The following is a 22,922-nucleotide window of genomic DNA, read 5'->3' as shown; positions in this document are numbered from 1 at the left end:
AGCAGTCAATAAGAGTTTAGAAAACTACTTGAGATTTTTGGCTGGGGATTGACCAAGGGATTGGTCCAAGTAGGTTCCCTTGGCCGAATGGTGGTACAACACTAATCGGTATGCTTCCACCAAGATGACCCCGTTTGAGGCACTTTATGGCTATGCATCACCCCGCCTTCAGCTACATTCCTGGAACAGCTAGAGTTCAATCAATGGAAGAAGAACTCAAATCAAGGGATCAAATTTTATAGGAAGTAAAACACAACCTACACCGAGCTAAAGACTTGAAGAGGACAGTGAGGGAGTTTACCGTTGGGGACTGGGTCTATCTACGTTTCCAGCCTTACAAACAGGTCTAAATGGCACAGAGGAGGGACTTTAAGCTGGCCCTGAGGTACTATAGGCTCTGCCATGTCTTGTAGCAAGTTAGATATGTGGCATATTGCTTGGATCTACCTCCATCAGCCAAGAGACGCCACCTTTCATGTATCTCAGTTGAAGAAAACACTGGGGGCAAAGGTCACACATTTGCCCATTCTTCTGCCGGTAGATACGAAGGGAACCCTTAAACCGAAGCTGGAGGAAATCCTAGGCCGCAGAATGACCAAGTGCAACAACAAACTAGTGGTGGAGTTACTCACCTGCTGGCAAGGAAAAAATTCCAAAGACGCCACTTGGGAACAATATACCAACTTGAAGAGCTCCTATCCCGGGCAAAGGTGTTCTAATGGGGGAAGTATTGTCACAATTGCGGTGGAGAATGAAGAGAAACATGCAAAGGAAGGGAGTCGAGGGAGAGAAGGAAGAAAGAGGACAGATGTCAGTTCTAAAGTCCTTGTCGTTAGTCAAACAGTCAAGAAGGGGGTTCCTAACCGTAGTTCGTGACTGTTGGATTGAAGAGCTGGGAAGGAATCTAAAGGGGACACGTAGCGAAAGGATGTTAAGAGCTCTATTTAGTATTATCAAGTTATATTTTAATTGTAGTTGTGATTTTAATGCTGTCTTTTTATCTTTAGTACTATATCTGATTATATCCATTTAGTTGTCAAAGATCTATTGGTTGGGACCACTTTTATAATGCTTTCAGTTAATTGTCACCGGAAGGATGAACAATATAGGGAAGCAAGGTGTCAGGAATGATTTTTATGCAAAAAGTAAAAAACAGTTATTTCCTTATTCTCTATCTTCTCTTCTGCTCCACCATCCTAGAGATTCTCACCCTCTAAGTGAGAGATTTACCATTACTGTTCTCTTGAATTGTTACAACTTGGAGCCCAACCCAAACCATAGGCCACATTTATCCTTATTACTTTTACTTCTTTTACCCTTGTGTGTTAGTCTTTAGAATATTTTATTAGACCTTTGGTTGTATCAATTAATGGGCTTAGGCCCATATACTTAGTTTACCTTGCAAATTGTGATTTCTCTATTTTGGTTAGCTAAGCCCGTTATGTGGATAAATTTGTTTGGGAAGGTAGCTATATGTAATGAGCGGTTTCTACTTTGAAAATTATCCAAACAATACAGGAAAGCTCAATTTCTTCTTCTATTTTTTATCCTCTTCTTCTTCCCATAGATCCTTACCCTCGAAGTGAGATTATTCTTTTAACCCTTTCAAGTGTGTTACAAATTGGTATCAGAGAGACACCGGTCTTTGTGCTATCATGAAAGAACTTATTGTATCCCTCAACAAAATCAGTGAGTCGGCAGAACAATACAAGAAAATCTCAAAATTCTCCAATAGCGTGTAATTGATGGCATGAAGGATTTTGAAGAAAAGTTCACACATCAGAAGCAACAGTTTCGTACAATGTAGGAAGAGGAAGAAAGAGCCAAGGAAGGTGATCTCGCCAAGATTCCTCTTCCCTCTATTCTCAGATATCCCTTTAGAAATTCCATCTTATTTTTTCAACTCCCAAATCTCCAACTCATTCATTCATTTCTTTCCATTTCAATGGTAGTACTTAGCAAAAATAATACCATAGCCAGAAAAGGAAAAGACCTAGTGTTCGAGACCATTCCAAGCACCCATGCCAAAGACTGGCACATCCTTGATTTCCTGGGCACCATATGGGAGTTCGACCCTGGTGGGGGGCATTGTCAAGAACCATATCGAGCATTATCATGAGCACGGCGTAGATCCAATCAAGAGATACAAGGGCAATAGTTCTTCCTCGGATCTTCAACTGAAGCAGATCAATGGTTCTTTTCCCAAGGTTGTGCCCATGGATCTTGAATCAGGCATCATGGACAGCCTCATATCGAGACCCTACAGCCAGATCTTTCACCCTGATAGCTTCGCATTCATCTCCACTAGAGTGTCGTTTGCACTGGAGCGTCGTTTGGTGATATTTATGATATTTTACTGGGTGGTGGTTGCTTGTGGGATTTTATACTTGGTTTGCCTCTTAGCTGGTTATGACTCATTTTTTGAAATATGCTTCTCTCTCGCCTTCAATTTTTCTATCACAATTCCAAATTTACTAGATATATACCTCCATTTTTTTTCACAGTTCACTACTTCATGTTTTGTTCAAAATGTTGGCATTGATTCCTTTGAGTTCTGAGTTGGAGAAAATCATGGGATATGTCAGCTTCTTGTACATGATAATTATATTGGCTATAAGCAACACTATCTTTCATATTCTCATTCCACTAGTGGTGGCACAATCATTTTCCCCCTCATATATTTCTTATGAATGAGTGCTCAATAGGCTTCTCACGGATTTTATTTTCTATGATTGTCATTTAAACAAGATTGAGTGGAGTCCAATCTAGGAGTGTCTTCGGACTCCTTAATGTGAATGCCAAATATGAGTTCTCCTCTTGGCTTTCATCTTGTGTGAGGCAGCCTAAATTTATTTTGTTGTATTGGTGAGAATTCAGCGGGTGACATCCCAACATATTCAAGCCAAAACATGGCTTTTAGTGGATTCTTCTATGGAAATATTTGGAGAAATTTGTTGTTTGGGATGTCACAAAGGGAATCGTCTACTCAATTTACTGAAGATAGTCAAAGAGTTTTTGGGAGGGGAAGGACACTTGGATCTGGGTAAAGTCAAATAGTTTCTATTGATAATTCAGATTCAAACTTGCATGCTAGACTCTTGGATAATAGCAGCCTAAACCATTCTTTAGATGTGGCAGCAAAGAAATTGAGGGTGATGATAGGAAAAGAAATTCCCAATTTGAGGTTGGGAGCCTCCAGAGAGAAAAGAGAGTAAAAAAGAGATATGCAGTCTAATGATATACTAGAAGCTACTTGTGTTGGAGCTATGGAATCTGGGAAGATGACTAGGGTGGTAAAAAGAACACTCTCATTTTTTACCCAGGTAATGGACGCATGTATTGTTATGAGAATGACTGGGACATAGTCAAACTAGGATGGGATTCCCAAGTTCTAGGTGAAGCACCTTACTAATTTAGAAGTGTTGTTGAAGCTATCAATAAACTTATGGAGGAACTTAAAGCCAGTGACCAGTAGTTGCCTCCTTTTATTATAGTTGATGAGAATTTGGACGTTTAGAAATAAGTTGCAAAGGGACGCTTCCTTGGTTGATATGAACCCATGGAAATGGAATCCCTTGAACCCATAATCAATTTGAAGACTCACCCAAGAAAGCCAGAATCAAGTCAAAGGATGAAGAGTCTAGACCATTGAGAACTCGTTTCAAGAACCTACATTATATTAAAATCTAAACACATTGAAGAACCCGTCTCAAGAATCCAGATTACAAGGAGGAACGCCACAAAAGTCGTAATTTATCTTTGATAAGTTCAAAAGCTTAATAAAAAAAAAAATGAGTAAACTCAACTAACAATTAAAATTCAATATTGTCTAACCTCCAAGTGTTGCACGGCTACAAGCTTAAATAAGCCAAAAAATAAAAGAAACCCTAGGCGCCCAAAGTGACTTCTTCCCAAAAAGCCCTTCGCTGAATATTACATGGCCTTCCCACTAGAAACCCTAGCTGAAAAATTAACCCTAGCCAAAATACTATGTGGCCGGCGCCCCCCCTCCCCCCCCCCCCCCCCAAGTGCATACAATAAAAGTTCTTTTGAAACCCTAATTAATAAAACATCAGAAATATATCGGCCAAGCATCATCAAGCCCATTTATTCTAAACTAATAAAATAAATCATTTAACTAAATTGAAAGCCTCCAATAACAATAGACCCTATCTCTAAGTCATGTCTTCCACAGCTTGAATCAAGTGGATCAAAACTGGTTCTCCTTCTTTCAAGCCTATCTTGAGTGTTGGGCTCTTGATCTTGTAATTGGTCCATCTGGAACTTGCAAAGGATCTTTAAGAGCAGACAAACCTTGGTTATTCGACCACGAATCTTCACCTACATCAAAAGGAGAAAGATAAAAAAAAATAATAATAATAATTGAAGGTAGCAGAAACATTATACTCACCTAGAAGATCCACTTTATATGCATTGTCATTAATTTTCTCATGAATTTGGGAAGGTCCATCTCCTCGAGTATGCAACTTAGTCTTCCTATGAGCTGGGAGTCTTTCTTTGTGCATGTGAACCCAAACCCAATCTCCTTGTTCAAAAATGACACACCTTCTCATGAAGTGACTTCACCAACCCAAGCCATTTATTGGCTTGGAAAGCAACTTTTTCATTCTTTTCGGCAATATGAATTCGTACCCTCTCATTGAAGTGACTTAACCAACTCTGTCTTATTTTGTCCATCCAAGCTACTCCTTGCTTGTATCGGATGACATATGGAAATGTCTCAATGTATTCCATCCACCTAGCATGCATTTTATTCAACTTACCTTGACTCTTGAGATGCTTCAATGATTCATGATCGGTGTGGATCACAAATTCCCTAGGTCACAGGTAGTGCTACCAAGTCTCTAAGGCACGGATAAGAGCATAAAACTTTTTATCATAAGTAGGGTACTTCAGGGACGCCCTACTTAGCTTCTTATTGAAGAAGGCAATGGGTCACCTATCCTGCATCAAAAAGGCTCCAATCCCTATTCTTGAGGCATCACATTCAATCTCAAAAGCTTTGTTAAAGTCAAGTAATGCTAACACAAGCGCAAAGCACAACCTTTCCTTAATAGTGGCAAAAGCATTCTCTTGATCAACCCCCCAATGAAACCCAACATTCTTTTTAATTACTTTAGTGATGGTGCAGTAATGGTGCTAAAGTCTTTAAAAAAATGCCGATAAAAGCTAGCTAAGCCATGAAAGCTTCTTACCTCAGTGTTGCTTTTTGGCATTGGACTCTTTAATGGCCTTGACTTTCTCTTCATCCACCTCAATACCTTTTGTACTAACAACATAACCAAGAAAAACAATTTTTTCCATACAAAAGGTACATTTCTTGAAATTAGCATACAATTTTTCACATCTCAACACATCAAACACATATCTCAAATGCTCAATATGTTCATTTAAGTCATTGTTGTACACTAGGATATTATCAAAGTACACAACCACAAACTTGCCTATGAACGGACGTAGGATATGGTTCATTAATCTCATGAAAGAGTACTGGGCGCATTTGTAAGTCCAAATGGCATAACCAACCATTCATCAAGCTCATACTTAGTCTTAAAAGCAGTTTTCCATTTATCACCCTCTTTCATTCTAATTTGATGGTACCCACTTTTAAGATCAATTTTATTAAAAATACATTAGCTATGTAATTCATCAAGTATATCATCTAATCTAGGAATGTGATGACGATACTTTACCGTAATATTGTTGACCGCCCTGCAATCAACGCACATCATCCACATCCTATCCTTCTTTGGCACTAGTAGCACTAGTACTGCACATGGGCTCATGGTCTCACTCACGTACCCCTTGCTCATCAAATCCTCAACTTGCCTCTGAAACTCTTTTGTTTCCTCTGGATTACTCCTATAGGCTGGTCGGTTTGGAATAGTAGCTCCGGGCACAAAATCAATCTGGTGCTGCCTCTAATGGGTAGCAACTCATTAGGCATCTCTTCTAGGAATACATCCTCAAACTTCTGCAACAAAGAAACAGCCAAACTAGGAATGGACTGGTTAGTTTCATCAAGATTAAAATAAGACTCTTTATAGACAAGGAAAATCATAGGGCGATCTGCGAAGAAAACCCTTTTAACCTCACTCTCTCTTACGTAGAAACTCACTTTTGTCTTTCATTTTCTCTCTGTAGACTCTCTTTCTTTTTCTTTCGTGGCTCCACTCTTTTTTCTTTACTCTCAGCCACCTTTCTACTTTCTTTTTCACTCTTTCTTTTTTGCTCATTTTCACTCTCACTCTTTCTTTTTTGCTCAATCTCTTTTTCACTCTTTCTTTTTTTATCACTCTCATTTTCACTCTTTTTTTTTAGCAACCTCACTTTTCAGTTTCAGTTGGTCCTCATAGACCTGGCTTGGAGTTAAAGGAGCAAGCTTGATTGTTTTGCCCTCCTTTACAAAGTTGTACATATTCTTGAACCCATCATATGTCACCCTCCTATCATATTGTCATGGCCTCCCCAACAAAATATGGCCAACATGCATAGGCACAACATCACAAAGTTCCTCATCATGATACTTCCTAATTGAAAAAATAACTAACACTTGTCTATCCACCCTAACCTATCCACAATCATTAAACCACTGCAATTTGTATAGTCTAGAGTGTTTTAAGGTTGGTAAATTCAATTTATCAACCAAAGTAGTGCTAGCCACATTAGTACAACTCCCCCATCAATGATCATACTACATACCTTATTGTTGACATGGCATCTAGTATGGAAAATGTTCTCTCTATTGCTCTGCAGCATCCACCTTAATGTGTGTATTGATAGCACGCTTGGCAACAAGAGACTCACCTGTCATAGGGTATACCACTCCATCATCATCACTAGTATCAACCAACTCGGGCACCTCATCACTATCATCCTCACTCTCAGTCATCACCTCTCCATTGTCACGCATAATCATCACCCGCCTATTTGGACATTGAGAAGCGATGTGCCCTGAACCCAAATACTTAAAGCATTTAATATCTCTATTCCATGAAGGTTGAGATTCTACCTTAGGTTTGTTGCTAGTTCCCTCATCTTTTCCCTTAAGTGGTTTGGTCTTTCTCTTTGCTTCAACTGAATCATTCTTATCCCACTTTGATTTCCAAGTAGTGATAGAAACTGAAGCGTACCTTGTTGTCCATTTTCTCTTTAATTGCATCTCCACCTTCATAGTCATGTGCACCATGTCATCTATCTCTATATAATGCTGCAATTCAATTACATTGGCTATGTCCTTATTCAAACCACTCAAAAATCTAGCCATGGTAGCCTCCCAGTCCTCCTCTACATTAGCCCGAATCATCGTCACATCCATCTCCTTATGGTAATCCTCCACACTCCTAGACACCTGTATAAGATTTTAGAGCTTTTGGTAAAGGTCCCTATAGTAGTGGTTAGGTACAAATCTCTGTCTCATGAGAGCTTTCAACTCTCCCCACATCTCTATAGGCCTCTCATAATTCCTCCTCCTATTGGTCACTAATTGATCCCATCAAATGATAGCATAATCAATGAACTCAATTAACGCCAACTTCACTTTCTTATCCTCAGAGTAATTATGACAATCAAACACCAACTCTATTTTTTTCTCCCACTTTAGATAAACCTCAGGGTCAGTTCTACCTTGGAAAGATAGTATTTTCATTTTGATGCTCCCAAGGTCTCTATCTACACCATCCCGACCCCTAAGGTTCCCCTAGGATCCTCTTTCACGCCTAACTCTTATATGTCTACCCGACCCAACTTCAGATGTTAAGTCTTCCTCATCCTCACCATCTCCTTCATTCTCATACTCATTTTCAACCCTAGACTCACGTCGCCTCCTATCTCTACCACCTTGCAGATTTCTAATTGCTGCTTCTTGATGATACATCTTATCCCTCACTTCACCCAACACAAAGTTCAACCGCTCAAACTATTGTTGCATGACTTGCAACACAAATGATGAGTTATCTGCCATCCCTTTTGGTGATGAATCACTCCTATGAGACATCGTAATGTGCTGCACAAAAAAAATGTTAGTGGAAAACCTCACACACTCCTTTACGTGTTTACACTCGAATAATGACACTCTACTCGTGTTTCACTGTTAATTGGCTTTTGCCCGATAATAGTCTCACACTCTCTTACCTTTTACCTCAAGAGTTTTTCTCACTCAAGTATTTTAAGAACTAATTGAATTCAATCAAGACAATGCAACCTTGTTTTATCCCAACTAGTAATTAGGTCCAAGAAAGAAGAACAAGAGAAATACGGAAAGAATAAAAATGACACGAGAATCAAAGAAATTATACGAATGAAAGAGTAACTATAAGACAAGAGACCAACTATAATGATGTATTCAGCCCTTTTGATGATAAGGCTCAAGAAAAAATTTCAGATTTTCTATACTCTTTTTTTTTTTTTGGGACGATTTTTTTTTCCTTTTCTTTTCTTTTGACCAACTGATTGGATCACAATTAAAAGAGTAAGCAATTGACAAAACCCTAACAATAACTCAAAAAACTCTAGAATAAGTGATATACGGCAACTCCTAGAACAAGAAATTTCAGCCAGCACAAATCCTAGAACAATAAAATTCGGCAGCCTTAAGAATAGTGAAGAAATTTGGTAGCCACTTTTTTCTTTTTTCTTTTTTTTTTTTTTTTTTGTTTTTTGTAACCCTAGAACAATGAAGCCCTAAAATTAAATATGCAAGAAATAAAAGATAGAATCAGACCTGATTAGAAACCTTACTCTGAATACCAAATGATATGAACCCATGGGAATAGAATCCCTTAAACCCACAATCAATTTGAAGACTCACCCAAGAAAGCCAGAATCATGTCAAATGATGGAGAATCTAGACCCGTTGAGAACTCGTTTCAAGAATCTAGATTATATTAAAATCTAGACCCGTTGAAGAACCTATCTCAAAAACCCAGATTACAAGGAGAAATGCTACAAAGGATGTGATTTACCTTTAATAAGTTTAAAAGTTTAATCAAAAACAAAAGGAGTAAACTCAACTCACAATTAAAATTCAATATTGTCTTACCTCTAAGTGTTGCACGGCTACAAGCTTAAATAAGCCAAAAAATAAAAGAAACCCTAGGCGCCCAAAGTGACTTCTTCCCAAAAAGCCCTTGACCAAATATTACATGGCCTTCCCACTAGAAACCCTAGCGGAAAAATTAACCCTAGCCAAAATACTATGTGGCCGGCGCCCCTCCCCCCCTAAGTGCATACAATAAAAGTTCTTTTGAAACCCTAATTAATAAAACATAAGAAATATATAGGCCAAGTATCATCAAACCCATTTATTCTAAACTAATAAAATAAATCATTTAACCAAACTGAAAGCCTCCAATAACAATATGCTCTATCTCTAAGTCATGTCTTCCACAGCTTGAATCAAGTGGATCAAAATTGGTTTTCCTTCTTTCAAGCTCATCTTGAGTGTTGGGCACTTAATCTTGTAATTGGCCCATCTAGAACTTGCAAATGATGTTTAAGAGTAGGCCCACCTTAGTTCCCTCGTTAATGTTTCGGACACAAAGGCTAACACAAACCACAAGCTTAAAGCTTCTCTCTACATTGTCCAAGAAAAATCCGTCCTTGAATTTGGTAGTTGTTATTGTCTCAACAACTCGTGGTGGAATTGTCTTTGCTTGTGTTGAATAGCCGATTATCACTAGATATTTGCTAGCAAGATCTTTAATTGGACTTGGAGGGTTTAACTTTGTTAGCAAAGTGGTTCAAGTTGAAACTATGGCTCAGTTTGGTGTAGTTTTTCTTCTTTTTGTGTTGGGCCTAGAGTTTTCCCCAACGAAGCTTCGAGTTGTTCGAGCTGTTGCTATTCTAGGGGGTCTGCTACAAATTTTCTTGTATGTGCCTGTGTAGTATTACAGCCCCGTTGTCTAGTAGTAAAGCTTCCGATGGGGGTATTTGTTGGTGCATTCCTTTCAATGTCTTCAACAGCAGCAGTTTGTGCGATGGGTTTACTGTTTGCTCTGCTTCCAGTTCTGTGAGGGACTTCTGGTGACCTTCAAGGAGTGATATCCATGACTAAAGTGCTTACCAATGAATTATATCAATTGACATTAATTGTCTTATTCTAGGGCATACCGGTGATGTTGATGCTATAATTGCAGCTTGCAAGGCTGCTGATGAGGCTGTCAAGATTATTCTGGATGCAATAGAGCAAGAGGGAGAATTTTATGTTGGATTGTGAAATCATATCTTGGAAAGCAAGTTACAAAGACTAAGCCATAGAGTTGCATCAATGCTCCCAACCTTGAGGACAAGGTTCTTTGGAGGGACGACAATATAACAAGCCAATTAACTTGGGGCCAACCCAAACCATGGGCCACATTTATCCTTATTACTTTTACTCTTTATATTATTTTATTAGAATTCTTGTTGTAATAGGTAATAGGCTTAGGCCCGTAGCCTTAGTTTACCTTGCAAATTGCAATTTCTTTGTTTCGGTTAGCTAAGCCCATTAAGTGGATAAATTTGTTAGGGAAGAAAGTTATATGTAATGAGCGATTTCTACGCTGAAAATTATCCAGGTAGTAGAAGAAATATCAATTTCTTCACCTATCTTCTTCTTCTTCCCGAGGTCCTTGCACTCGAAGTGAAATTATTCTTCTAACCCTTTTGAGTGTGTTACATGTTCCTTAAGATTTAATTCCATTCCTATCAAACCACGGTGCTTGTATCTTCAAAACACACTTGGGCAGCTTCTTGAAGCTGCTGAGAAGAAGACGGAAGGCAAACATCATTCGATTGCAAACATGAAAATGCATCTAAAAGTATTAACTAGTAATTCCAACCTGTCAAAGCAAATTATGGTACAAATTAAGGCTGTCTTCCCTAAAATCTGCTATCTGGTAAGCATGAAAGCCTTAACTTCATCCATAATTCAAAAACATGAACGCATATTAACATAAGGTGACATCAAAAGCAAACATGAAGGCAAACATCATTCGATTGCAAACATGAAAATGCCTCTCAAAGTATTAACTAGTAATTCCAACCTGTCAAAGCAAATTATGGTACAAATTAAGGCTGTCTTCCCCAACTCCGCTATCTGGTAAGCATGAAAGCACATTAACTTCGTCCATAATACAAAAACATGAACGCATATTAACATAAGGTGACATCAAAAGCCTGAGAAACCGCACTACATAATTACAAAGAAAATCTTTTTGTTAATACAAAAGTTGTAGTCAGAAATCTGAACACTAAGAGAGACATGCCAACCATTCACCTCTCTTGTTGTCGTCAGTCGCTTTAGCTTCAGCACTACAAGAAGAGATCCCACGTGGGACAATCAACTCTTCTCGCAGCAAGTAATTGAATCCATGGAAAGTTTGGGAACCCAGATTGACAACACATCGATGATGAATTTCATATACAAACATCGGTATCACCTACTGGAGGGTCAGTTTGCACCTTGCGTACAAACTGTCCTTTCACTCGAGGACGTTGCTCTGCCAGTCTTTTCCGGCTGTGATAGCGAACCTGTCCAAGATTACCGATGTCAGAATAAAAAGCCTCTTTCATATAGGTTAGTGTATGCCCATAAATGAATACATAAAAAATCTTGATAGACGTTAGTAATCCTTTGGAATACGGAGTCGGGATTTGCCGCATGGCTTCAAACCAGAGCTTCAAAGTTAGTTGAAACTACTAATGCAGCTCAACAATTAATGGAATAACAACTGTTATGAAAAAGAAAGGCTATCAACTCTGTATGACAGGAAAGAAATTAGGTAGCAGAGACGGAATGTGGATGGAGCAATTCCAGAGTGAACAGACATCAACGTCTGCATAAAACTGGCATTTTTATACATGAGATCATCACCTCTGATGAATGAAATAAATACAATTAGTACCTTTTTCTCATAACATCGATCTTTCCGCTTCAATCGAAACTTTATGAGAGCTGCTTCCCTTTGGCTAGAACGAAGAGCATCCATTCCTCTTGATCCATCATGAATAGAGAGACTACTTTCATTCCAACTCTCAGAGCCAGTGGCAATCTCATCTCTCCTACTGGAGCTGCTCCCATATGCAACCCTCTTACTATTGTCGACAGCTCCATTGCATAAACTACTACTAGTAGTCTGATCAGCAGCAGCAGAACCATGTCCAAGTTCCTCCATCTGCTCCAGATTTTTATCCTCCTGCATAGCCTGGTGAATGGAACTTTTGCTAATCTCATCAGAGAAGTGATAACCTTGTTCTGAGTTTTGAGTTTCAGGATTGGATTGAATTGAGGTACTTGAAGGAAAGGGAGACTGATCTCGCTGGCAGGCCAGTTTGGGAACAGAGGGTAGATCAGATCGAGTATAAAACATGGGTGGGAAAACATGACTGTATCCACTATTAGCATCATTTACCCCCGAGACAGGAATAATCCCAACCTGATGACTAGAAAACTTTGGTTCACCTTCTCTGGACTGATCAATGACAGAAGTAATTGAATTTTCGTGACCTTGCTGAAGTAAAGTACCATTGATACTTCCAGAGAGTTGATAAGATGAAGGTTCATGGGACATACTTCCACCCTCCTCCAAATTGGTGCAATTCCTAGATAGTGTCGTGCTACTATTATACCTGCAGACAGGTTTGTCAAAAAGTCAGCGATGTGAGCTCACTACCTTTCATTCACAATTCAGTAACTCCAAGGAGAATAACAAACAGTAATTGAGAATGACCTTGCCCTTCACATGATGAAATTCTCAAAATCAATATAATCATTTTAGGTCGGACATAACTTGGACCCTTGCTATAGGAGTAAAAAAATTATAAAACAGCTCCCTCAAGACCAGAACGAATTTGTTGACTTCAAATAGGTATATCCGTCATCTAGGCTTATTATCAAATAGTTAAAAGAATGTGAAATGCTTCTACTAGCACGAGTCATTGAAATATGACTACCAAAAAAGAGTTCAATAATTGGTCTTTATCATATCATGGATACAAGTATACCAAATAAAAAAACTATGTATTATATGGATACAAGTATACCAAATAAAAAAACTATGTATTATTAAAATCGCAACTGTTATCTAGAGAAACTTTGCAAAGGTTCTTTTAGGTACTAAATTCAGTCCCATGCTCCTTCCCAAGCCACTTGATTGATATAAAATTGTGTTTTAACCTAAGACACTCACCATGAAAACGGAGATGCATTAGAATGGTTCAGTAGAGGCCTTTCCTCAGTCCAGTGGTTATTTGAGCTACTTGAGCAAGTTCTTCTCAGAGAAAGTTGTAAATTTGGAACAAGATCAAACTTCTTTGTGCCAACACCATTATAATTTGTATTCTCATAAGTGCACTTGGGATGATTATCAAATGTGCCAATCAAGTCAATGGCTCCACTAGAAGGTTCAACCAGTTCATTGTTGCAGCTGTGAGTCTTACTAGCAATATTAGCATTGCCTCTACTTCTTTCCACTCGCACACCATCATTTTGAGTAATAGATTCAGCACAAGCAGTGTCTTCTTCCAATCTCAAAGCAGTTGAGTTTGAAGCTGCTCTGTACAGTGCAACCTCTGATGCCAGTCTATTTGATTTTTCTGCAGTGACTAGAATGTTAGATTTTTCTGGAGAGAACATTTCAAAAAAAAAAAAAAAAAAAAAAAAAAAAAAAAAAAAAAGAAACAAAAAGACAGGGAAACAAGATAATATAACGGACCTTCATCTTGACTACCAGGCATAACTGATTCCTCATCCAACTTAGCATACCCTCCCTGCTTCTCCATAATTATATTTCTCAAATTTGAAGCACCACCACAGTTGTTCTCTGAAGGACCCTGCATATTTTGTATGCACTTTCAGCTTCCAAATAAAGAGTTGTACAAGAGCTCTGCACAAGAAGTGCCAAAACATGCAGTCTCTATGTGACACTTCATGAAGCAAGCCAACCTAATCAGGAGAAGGAAGCTTTTCTCAAGCTATAGTTGGCCTTACGTATGTGTTCCATGGATCCTGGATACAGTATTCTAACTTATTTCTCTCCATTTCATCTGTCCAATCCATGGGCCAGAAGAAGAGATCAAGGAAAACCCGTTTAAGTTTAGCAAGTTAAATGGAAAGAACCATTTAAGCTTAGCAAGTCAAATGGAATTTTTTTCATCACTTGTTACTCTCTTCAGCTGTAACACATTAAGAGGAGACTGACATCTGAGAAAGTGTTACTTGTAACACTTCTCCCACAATTCACAGCATACAAAGTACTATGCCTTAAGCATAGATAAAAGATGAGAAGGTACTCACTTGGGAGTCGCTCCCTCTCTCACTGCATTCAATATTTCTGTGTGTAGAAGCAACACAATCGCTTGAATTATTGCTTCCTGCATTATTTTCAGAACTGGCTTCATCTTTTTGCAGTCGAACAGTCAAGTTTTGAGGAAAATGCCCACCAGTCAACTGTTCAGATGAAATTAACAAAAATAAGTTCACTTACACATTGATTTCTATGCTACAATAAAAGAGAGAAATAGAGAAAAATCCAAAAAGCATTGCAGAAGCAAAGTTAAAGGTTAGAAACATACAGTATGCCTTCTCCATACATGCTGCCAAAGGTTTCTTAGCTCATTCTTCCTGACAGGCTTTATTAGAAAATCAGCTGCACCTTTTAACATGCATTTCAATACCATGTTGATTGAATCGTGTGAAGACATCACTGTATCAGCCAAGAGAATTAATGTCAACACATTTAGCTTCTTATCCTATTTAAGATCGAGTCAATAAAATAAAGTGACAGCTTTGTCAATTAACATACTTATAACAGGAATATTCTTGCAACTGTCATGCCCCATGACTAAGGTAAGAAGTGCAAATCCAGATATTGATGGCGAATCCACTTCAGTTAATATGAGATCGATGTTATGAGGTCTCCCCTTTAACGTCTCCCATGCCTTTAATCCATCAGCGACTGCTGCAACTGTTTGAGAAATATAGCTTATGTTGAGTTCCAAAACTGTAATTCATCAAAATTGTAAGGCATAATACCTTCCATTGACTCACTTGAAGAAATAGGAACATAAAACACAGTTTGGTGTTCCACAGAGTTTATTTATCCATATAAGAGGTATGTTTCACAAAGGAAGAGGAACTTTAACACGCTGGAGCTAGTTCCTGAGTTCCATGTAAGCAGGCTCGCTGAAGCCCCCCGTTGTCAGGTAAAGAATTTGATGAGTAAAAATCAGATTTTGCAGAACACAACGTATAAGGCACAGACCTAAGGAAAAAAATATATATATTTGAACTTCCCCAATATGTAACACAGACACATGTAGTGGGGCGCTTTATTTAAAATAAACATAAGATGGTTGATCTTAAAAATGGTTGAGAAAATGTATCCATCAGAGGTTAAAAACACAAAAACCCAAGTACTCAACCTAACAACAAAGGCTGCCCATAAAACCGATGCAGATTTATCAAGTCGTTATGAAGTTAATATATTGAGCAATAAAGTCATTGGAATAAAAATCTCCATGATACAAACATAAAAACTAAAATATTTTCTTTTTATTCAGGAAAAGAACCGTTTAAATGATATAGAAATGCACAAAACCGAATAAAAACATAGAAAGAGAGCGAAAAATGATTAAAATCGTAAGTTATAGCAACAAGTAGAGAAGAGAAGGAACCAATCGAATCAAATGAAAGTAACAGAAAGGAGAGTCACTGAGTCAGAGACGGAAAAGGAAGTGACCTCTGTAGCTGCATTTTCTGAGAAGCGCGGCGATAATCTGGCGAGTGGAATCATCAGGTTCGACGAGCAGAACCCTCAACCTCTCCCACCTGACAACCTCTCCAGTCCCATCCTCCTTATGATGATGATCATCTTGTCTCTCCATGTCCATGGCCTCCTCTCCTGCTCCAACACTCAAAACCCTAATCCCTCAACGATCTGCGCACCAATACATGCCAGAGAGTAAGAGCGAAGCGAAGCAAATATCTGAAACCGCTTTAGATATTTTATAATTTTAATCACTTGAGTTTACTCCAGGACCGCGAAATCCGGAAAAAATATCTTCCTGAGGGGGTCGAATCAAAAGGTTGGCCGTAATTGGCCTCTGGTTGTGAGGATGACGTGGCGTCCTTGCAGCCACTCTTTTCTGTGGTGGTGCCGAAATTTCCTCGTGTTGATGGGGCCCACTACAGGCACACGTGCCGAGTTTTCGCAGCTCCTGCGTAGTTTGTATTTCTACAAGATGAGTGCCACGTCGCCGCAAGGTAGTGACCTTACGTGGAGGAATAAAGACTTTTTTTAATTCTTGATTGTTAATCCGCCAGCTACTGATGGTGTGGGCCACATAATTGTGGGTGGCACCAAATCAAGCATCCATGACTCATCCATGACTCATCTCTCAGGAGTTATTTATTTATTTTTTTAATAATTTTGTTTGAAACTTTTTACACTACACATTATTTATATAATTTAATTTAATTTAAAATTTTTTGTAAATTAAGTTATACCATGTGAGCAGTATGTGATGTAAAGACTTTTAAATTGTATTATTCTTATTTCTATAACATATTTCACAACTTTTTATATGCGTGATTTAAGACCTGAATGTATACTTAAAATATTTCAATATATTTTATAATATTTTATATAATCATATGAAGAGTATTTTTTTATAAGTAATGTTATTTAAATAAATTATTTTATTAAATAGTTGGTATTTAAATTATTTATGTAAAAAGATATCCCAATTTCGACCATCCGAGAATGAATAAGCAAAAAAATGAGATAATACTTGTGTGTCTATAGTCATGAATGAAAAAAAGAGAATATGTTCATGAAGTAGTCTTCTCCCATGCCATGGAAATGGCAAAGTGGGCGTCGCCCAACCAACTCTGGGTAATTGTCGGGTTGTCCGCTTGTTGCTCTATGGGGTTGGCGGATTGGATGGACATGTCAGGTAGCACACCCCAGCTCCTCACCCTTGTTCGATGGTGTCTTTGGTTCCAGTTATTTTCATTTTTTCGATTTTAGTTCATTAAACACTAAATGATTATCGTATTTATTAATACCTTAAATTGCATAACAGGTCGGAATAGAGGAAATAATTATCCCCGGCCCTAGATGATGGTTTGGATGTCGGTACGGTCCACTTCATGCTCATCCATAAAATTATTAACAAATAAGCAAATAAAAATAAATAAAGAGAGACAAGATTTACGTAGTTCGGCATAATACCTACGTTCATGGGTTGTTTGGGGGCAAAATTCACTATAATGGATGATTTTATAATCTCTCATGACTTCTGATATCTCACAATACAATGAAGGAATTTAGGAAAGATCATTTAGAATCATTGTGTGTGGTGGAATTTGCACGTAGGGAATATGTGTGAAAAGCTCGTGTAAAGTCTTGTGTCTAGAGATCTGCCTTATATATAGGTATGTTTCCTTGGAGTAATTGAGTCCAACTTGCTTTGTGAGTCTCTTTCCTTTTAGAAGTATGAGAGTATTTCCTTTTAGGAGTCTGAGTTTCTTTCATTATCTCTTCTTAGCCTTATCTCTTAGCTTGATTTTCAATTTTATCTCGAGACTAATATTTAGGCTGCTGATTTGACCCCTATAGATGCTCGCGATTCTTAAGGTCGATTTGCTCAATAAGAAGGCCTTGAGAATCTTCAATCAATAATCTGCTGAATAAATTTTGAAAAATTAGTCCTTGGTTTCCTATTTGGTCTCAAGTTTTATGTTTGTTTTGTGCTAAGCGGTTAAGAGCTCAGCTTGGAGAGATAGGCAGGAGATGTACTCGAGTGCATTAGGTGTGAGCATGGAGCTCTACTTGGGCAGGAGATATACTCAACCGTGGTAGTAGCAGGCGAGGAACTCTGCTTTGGCAGGAGATATACTCGAGCACATCAGGAGTGAGCACGAAACTCGATTTTGAGTTTGTTTATTTGTGTAGATGTTTACTTGAGAGATTGTTTATTATCGGCAAAGAGTGCATATTTTCATGATTTAATTTTTGTGTGTATTTTTGTGATCTTTTTTTTGCTATTGTTGGTAGTAGTGGATTTTCTACCCTTTGGTGTAAATCGTCGTTTGATGTTCCTCTTTTGGGGTTGATGTTAGAGTTTGTTTGTAGTACCCCGTGCTTAAATGGTCAGGAAGCCCGTCGACTCCCTCGGTCCACATTAGGCGGTTGTCGAGCCCGTCAACTTGTTCCTGAAGGAAACTCGCTCCAAGCGATTGTGGAGCGGTGGTTGACGAAGGTAACCGGCGATTGTGGAGCGGTGTTTGTAGTACCCTGTGCTTAAATGGTCAGAAATTGCCCAGTGGCTCGTTCCCGAAGGTAACTCGCTAGCGGTGGTTGTGACTTGAGCGTAAACACTTGGTAGTTCCTAGAGAAGATGTTGTGCTTGTATTATTATCCATGTGAGAAGGGTTGGAAAGTCTAGAGAGTTGCCCACCTATTAGGCACCTGGGAGGTCAGGCGGTCCTTGACCTTTTTCGCCTGTTGGCTCACCATGAGAGAGGTCGGGTAGTCTAATAACTTGTCCCGCCTATTTACCATCTGTGAGAGATGAGTGAGGCTCAGCGATCTCAGACCTTTTCTGCTTGTTTTGATGGCAAGGGTTGCACTTATTCCACCGTGAGTCTTTGGACTCAACTTTGGTGGTTTAAGGAAAGATCATGGGGTCTTTTGACCTCCACATCCATTCCATCGCGAGTCTTTAGTTTTTGGACTCGACTTTAGTGGTTTAAGGGAGGTCATGAGGTCTTTTAACCTCCACACTCATTCCACTGTAAGTTTTTGGACTCGACTTTGGTGGTTAAAAATGAGGGTTGTGGGGTCTTTTGACCTCCATGCCTATTCCACCGTGAATTTTTGGACTCAACTTTAGTGGGACGTTGTTCATCGCGAGTCTGGGGACTCAACTTTGGTGGAGCTATTTGTTCACCGCGAGTCTAGAGACTTGACTTTGGTGGGGTTGTTGGCACTACTGTGGCGTGTGGCGAAGTTAGCTCGTCTTAAGAGGTTTTTACCAAAAACCAAATAGGTAAGTGTAATAGAAATTACAAGTTTGAGATTTGTAAACCTGAACCATTCTGCTAGTATGGTGAAGGATGGTGACACATGGGCGATGCCCACAACCATGCTTTGGCACTGATGAAGGCCTTCACAAGGAGTGACAGAACCACATATGCTCTCCACGGAGACTTTGGTTTGGTTGCATGGTGGAGATGTTTGTTTTGTTGCTTGTCAAGGGGTGTTGGTCTGGTTGCTCGCCAAGGGGCATGGGTTTGGTTGCTCGCTAAGTGACGTTGCTCGGCATGCAACATTGCTTGCTGTGTGGACTGCTCTTCGTGGGCATGGGAGCTTCCGTGGCGTGCAAAATTGGTGGCAAATAACTTGTTGCCCGCCACAAGGGTAGTGGGCTACAGAGGGTGCAGACAAGGTTGGCTCCACGAGCTTACAATTGAGCTTCACAGCAGGAGGAGCCTTGCCACGATTAAGAGGTGCTCGCCAAAGGATGGACTCGCCATGCAACGTTGCCAGCCATGCGACATTGCTCGCCACAAGGGTGGCAAGGAACAGTGGGCACGGGCAGTGTTCATCATCTCCATGGTAGCACCATGGCTCACGAATGATGTTGGTGGTGAAGAACGTCGGTGTGGTTGTGGGTGGCTACACGAGCTCACAATTGGGCTGCACTGGCGAACATGTTGTGGTGTAGGCATCGAGCGACTTCTTGTGATGTGCCCTGGTGAGAATAGTAAGGGATAGTGGCGAGGAGCTCCAGGTAGGTCAAGAACCACCACACCGATGACAGATGACGCCGGTGAGCAAGGTGGTGGTCGGTTGCTGGACCTTCACGGCGAGCTACAATCGAGCCATCTTTCCACGGTGTGAATAACGAGGATGGCAAAGAATAGTGGCGAGGAACACTAGGGAGGTTGGGAACCACCATGTCGGTGACAGACGATGTCGGTGAGCAAGGTGTTGGTTGGCAATGGGCTGGTTGGCACATGGATGCTTGGTTTGTTGGTCCTTCGGTAGCGTGCATCCTTTGCCTGACTTTTGGTATCGAGGAACCACCCCACCGGTGACAGAAATCGCCGGCGGTGTGGGTGGTGGCCCCGTCAGCTCAAGGACGCTGGTGTGTGGGCCTCCAACCACTCGTCGATCTTTGCCCACACTGTGCAAGGTGTGTACAGCGCACTATTGCAATGAGCGGCTGATTTTTAAGGGGGGGCTCTACCGTCACAGTATCTCTACCATGCAGGGCGGCCGCCCTTGAATCCCGTCATGCTATGGGTGTATTCGTTGCAGGACTTGCATGAGGAAAGATCAACTGGGTGCATGGCATGCACCCCTTACGTACGTTGTGCATGCCATGTATAGTGCATCTGCACGTGCATAGTGCATGCCATGTACTCCACTAGTTTATTTTTTTTTTTAACATCATGCATGGTCTGCAAGCACATCTACACACACTCTCATTTTTTTTCCTTTTTTGTACAAAAAAATATTAATGAAATTAAAAATAACAAGGAAATAGTTGATTTGGTAGGGAAGACTTGCTTTTGGACACGATCTTGTAAGTCGAGAAATTCACCTACTTCCCTTTCTGGCGTTAAAAATAAGAAATCGATTCCATAAACGACGCTAACGATTAATGTCTAGAATCGCACAACAAATCAAAAGGGAGGAAAGAATAATCCACGGCCCACAATGGTGATTCGGGTGTCAATACGGTGCCATTCGCATTCATCTATAAAATAAATAATAAATAAATAAATACATAAAAATAAATAAAGATAGATACAAAAATTTACGTAGTTTGGCATAATGTCTGTATTCACGGGTTGTTTGAAGGTAAAATTTACTATGATAAGTGATTTTACAATCTTTCATGGTCTCACATATCTCACAATATAATCGAAGAATTTAAAATCGCCTTCTCTATTAGGTTTTGTCACGTTTTAAGCATTAACAAAAATCTTAGGAATGAATAATGATATACGGACAAATTCTTTTAAAATTTTTTATATCATATGAAGAGTATTTTTTATAAGTAATGTTATTTTAATAAATTATTTTATTAAAATGTCTCTCAATTAAAATATAATTATTTAAAATTTAAGAAAAAAACTATGATTTTCAGTCAAGCGTCCGTGATGTACTCCGTTTTCGCCTCATAGGACATATGAAGCTTGTTTGGATTTCAGTCCACCCAATATTTCGTATATGCGTATCATATCAATCAATCACCGCCCAAGTCAAAAGTTTATAATAAAAACGGTTATAAGTTATCTTTAAAAGAAGTGGTCCAAATACAACCATTTCATAATTAATTTATAACTTTATATTATAATAATATATATATTTTTTAATTGAAACACGTAAAAAAGTCTAAAGGTTTTTAAAAGGATAAGATTTGGAAAAAAACTCATTTTATTAATGTTTGAGCCAACCAATAGAGAGCTACGGCAGGCACTTTCTAGTTGTTCTCAACATTTTGCAGGACATGACCAAACATCTCGCGACAACAAGAGCTAACGACAGCCACAAGACATGTAGGTGGGGTCCGAACATCCGTTCGTTGTTGGCACTGTAACTTTAATGAAATGGCAAGCAATGCCAACCACCAAAAGGCACAAAACATTCAAAAAAAGAAAAAAAAAAAAATAGCACATAACATGAACGGTAAGTATATCTATTTAAAAAGATTTGCTACGTATCGTCCATGCATATCATACATTATATATTTTTTCTTATATTAATTAAATTTTTCTGCTCATCATCTAATATCACACATTTGACATATTTGATAAGAAAAAAAAAATTATGTGGTATGTGTATATAGTGTGAGGATGATGAGTATAATTTTTCATTTAAAAAATAGAAATATTTTAGCTATAGAGAGATTTTATGAAAAGAAAATTTACAAATTGATGTAACCGGATGTGGTACATTAAATTATAAAATTATATTTATTATAAAATAAATCTAACGTACCATATAAAATCATATTAATTTGTAAATTTACTTTTGAGAGATGTGATTATAGAACTTTGTTTAAAAGAAAACAAAACAAAACTCATGATTAAGACCGATTTCATGCCATGTTGACAGCGTTGTCTTTCATTGTTTCGTAGATATAATTTTTCAGATAAATGATAGTTGCAGTCGTGAGTGCGTAAATATCGTGTAATCACTTTGAAAAAAGTGAATAAATACGGAATCCACGTGAAAAAATAATAATTTTATAATAATAGGTCTCACTATTTTTCAAAATGATTGCACGACGCTTGCGCATTATATGTAGCATTACTCAACTATTTTAACTATAAAATCTGATTTGAAAGGTAAAAATTATAAATTCTTCTTGTAATAAAATCTACACCGTAAAAGCCTTAAAAAAATAAATTTTAATTAATTATTGAAACTAATTACGTACGTAGAAACAGTCAAAGTTCACGTGGAAAATCATCCAAAAACAAAGAAAACAACACATTGTTTGATGTAATTCGAAGCATGAAAATATTTGAGACTTTTTTGTTGTTCATTTGGAAGGACTAATTAGCAGTTGAGTTTCATTTAAACTCGCAAAAAAACTTCATATCCATGCAATCAATATCATGTGCAAAATTAAACTTTCTGATATTCGATGGGCCTATGGGTTATCACCAATTAAGACGTAACTTTAAGAGTGGGCGCATAATCCTGCTTATATTCAATCATCTATTATGGAATACCATCATGGTTTATATATGCTTGTCTTCCAAAAACTAAAAAGATTGAACCAAAGGCATGATTAATGGACTTTTAACAAAATAATTAACAACAATTGGGATATAATTTAAGAGCGGTGCTATTCCGCTGCTCAGAGTGCACCGCTCAAGCTTACCACTAGGCTAAAAA

General features: G+C 38.6%; 1 protein-coding gene and 1 pseudogene across 1 annotated transcript; one reads left to right on the top strand and one right to left on the bottom strand.

Moving 5' to 3' along the window:
* Positions 1 to 2,021: 2,021 nt before the first annotated feature.
* On the top strand, positions 2,022 to 3,215 carry LOC121247276 (annotated as a pseudogene).
* A 7,782-nt stretch (positions 3,216 to 10,997) lies between these two features.
* Positions 10,998 to 16,038, bottom strand: LOC121246278 (two-component response regulator-like APRR9). The gene is given in 9 exon segments (XM_041144382.1): positions 10,998 to 11,532; positions 11,907 to 12,630; positions 13,191 to 13,596; positions 13,716 to 13,847; positions 13,850 to 13,886; positions 14,297 to 14,449; positions 14,575 to 14,705; positions 14,805 to 14,966; positions 15,741 to 16,038. Coding segments are annotated over 9 exon segments (2,010 nt in total). The 5' UTR covers positions 15,892 to 16,038; the 3' UTR covers positions 10,998 to 11,418.
* Positions 16,039 to 22,922: the final 6,884 nt, after the last annotated feature.

This window comes from Juglans microcarpa x Juglans regia, chromosome 1S (genome assembly GCF_004785595.1).
Source record: "Juglans microcarpa x Juglans regia isolate MS1-56 chromosome 1S, Jm3101_v1.0, whole genome shotgun sequence".
In the NCBI taxonomy this organism is placed as follows: Eukaryota; Viridiplantae; Streptophyta; class Magnoliopsida; order Fagales; family Juglandaceae; genus Juglans; species Juglans microcarpa x Juglans regia.
Note: the sequence above shows the minus strand (reverse complement) of the source record. Positions and strands in the feature narration are given on the sequence as shown.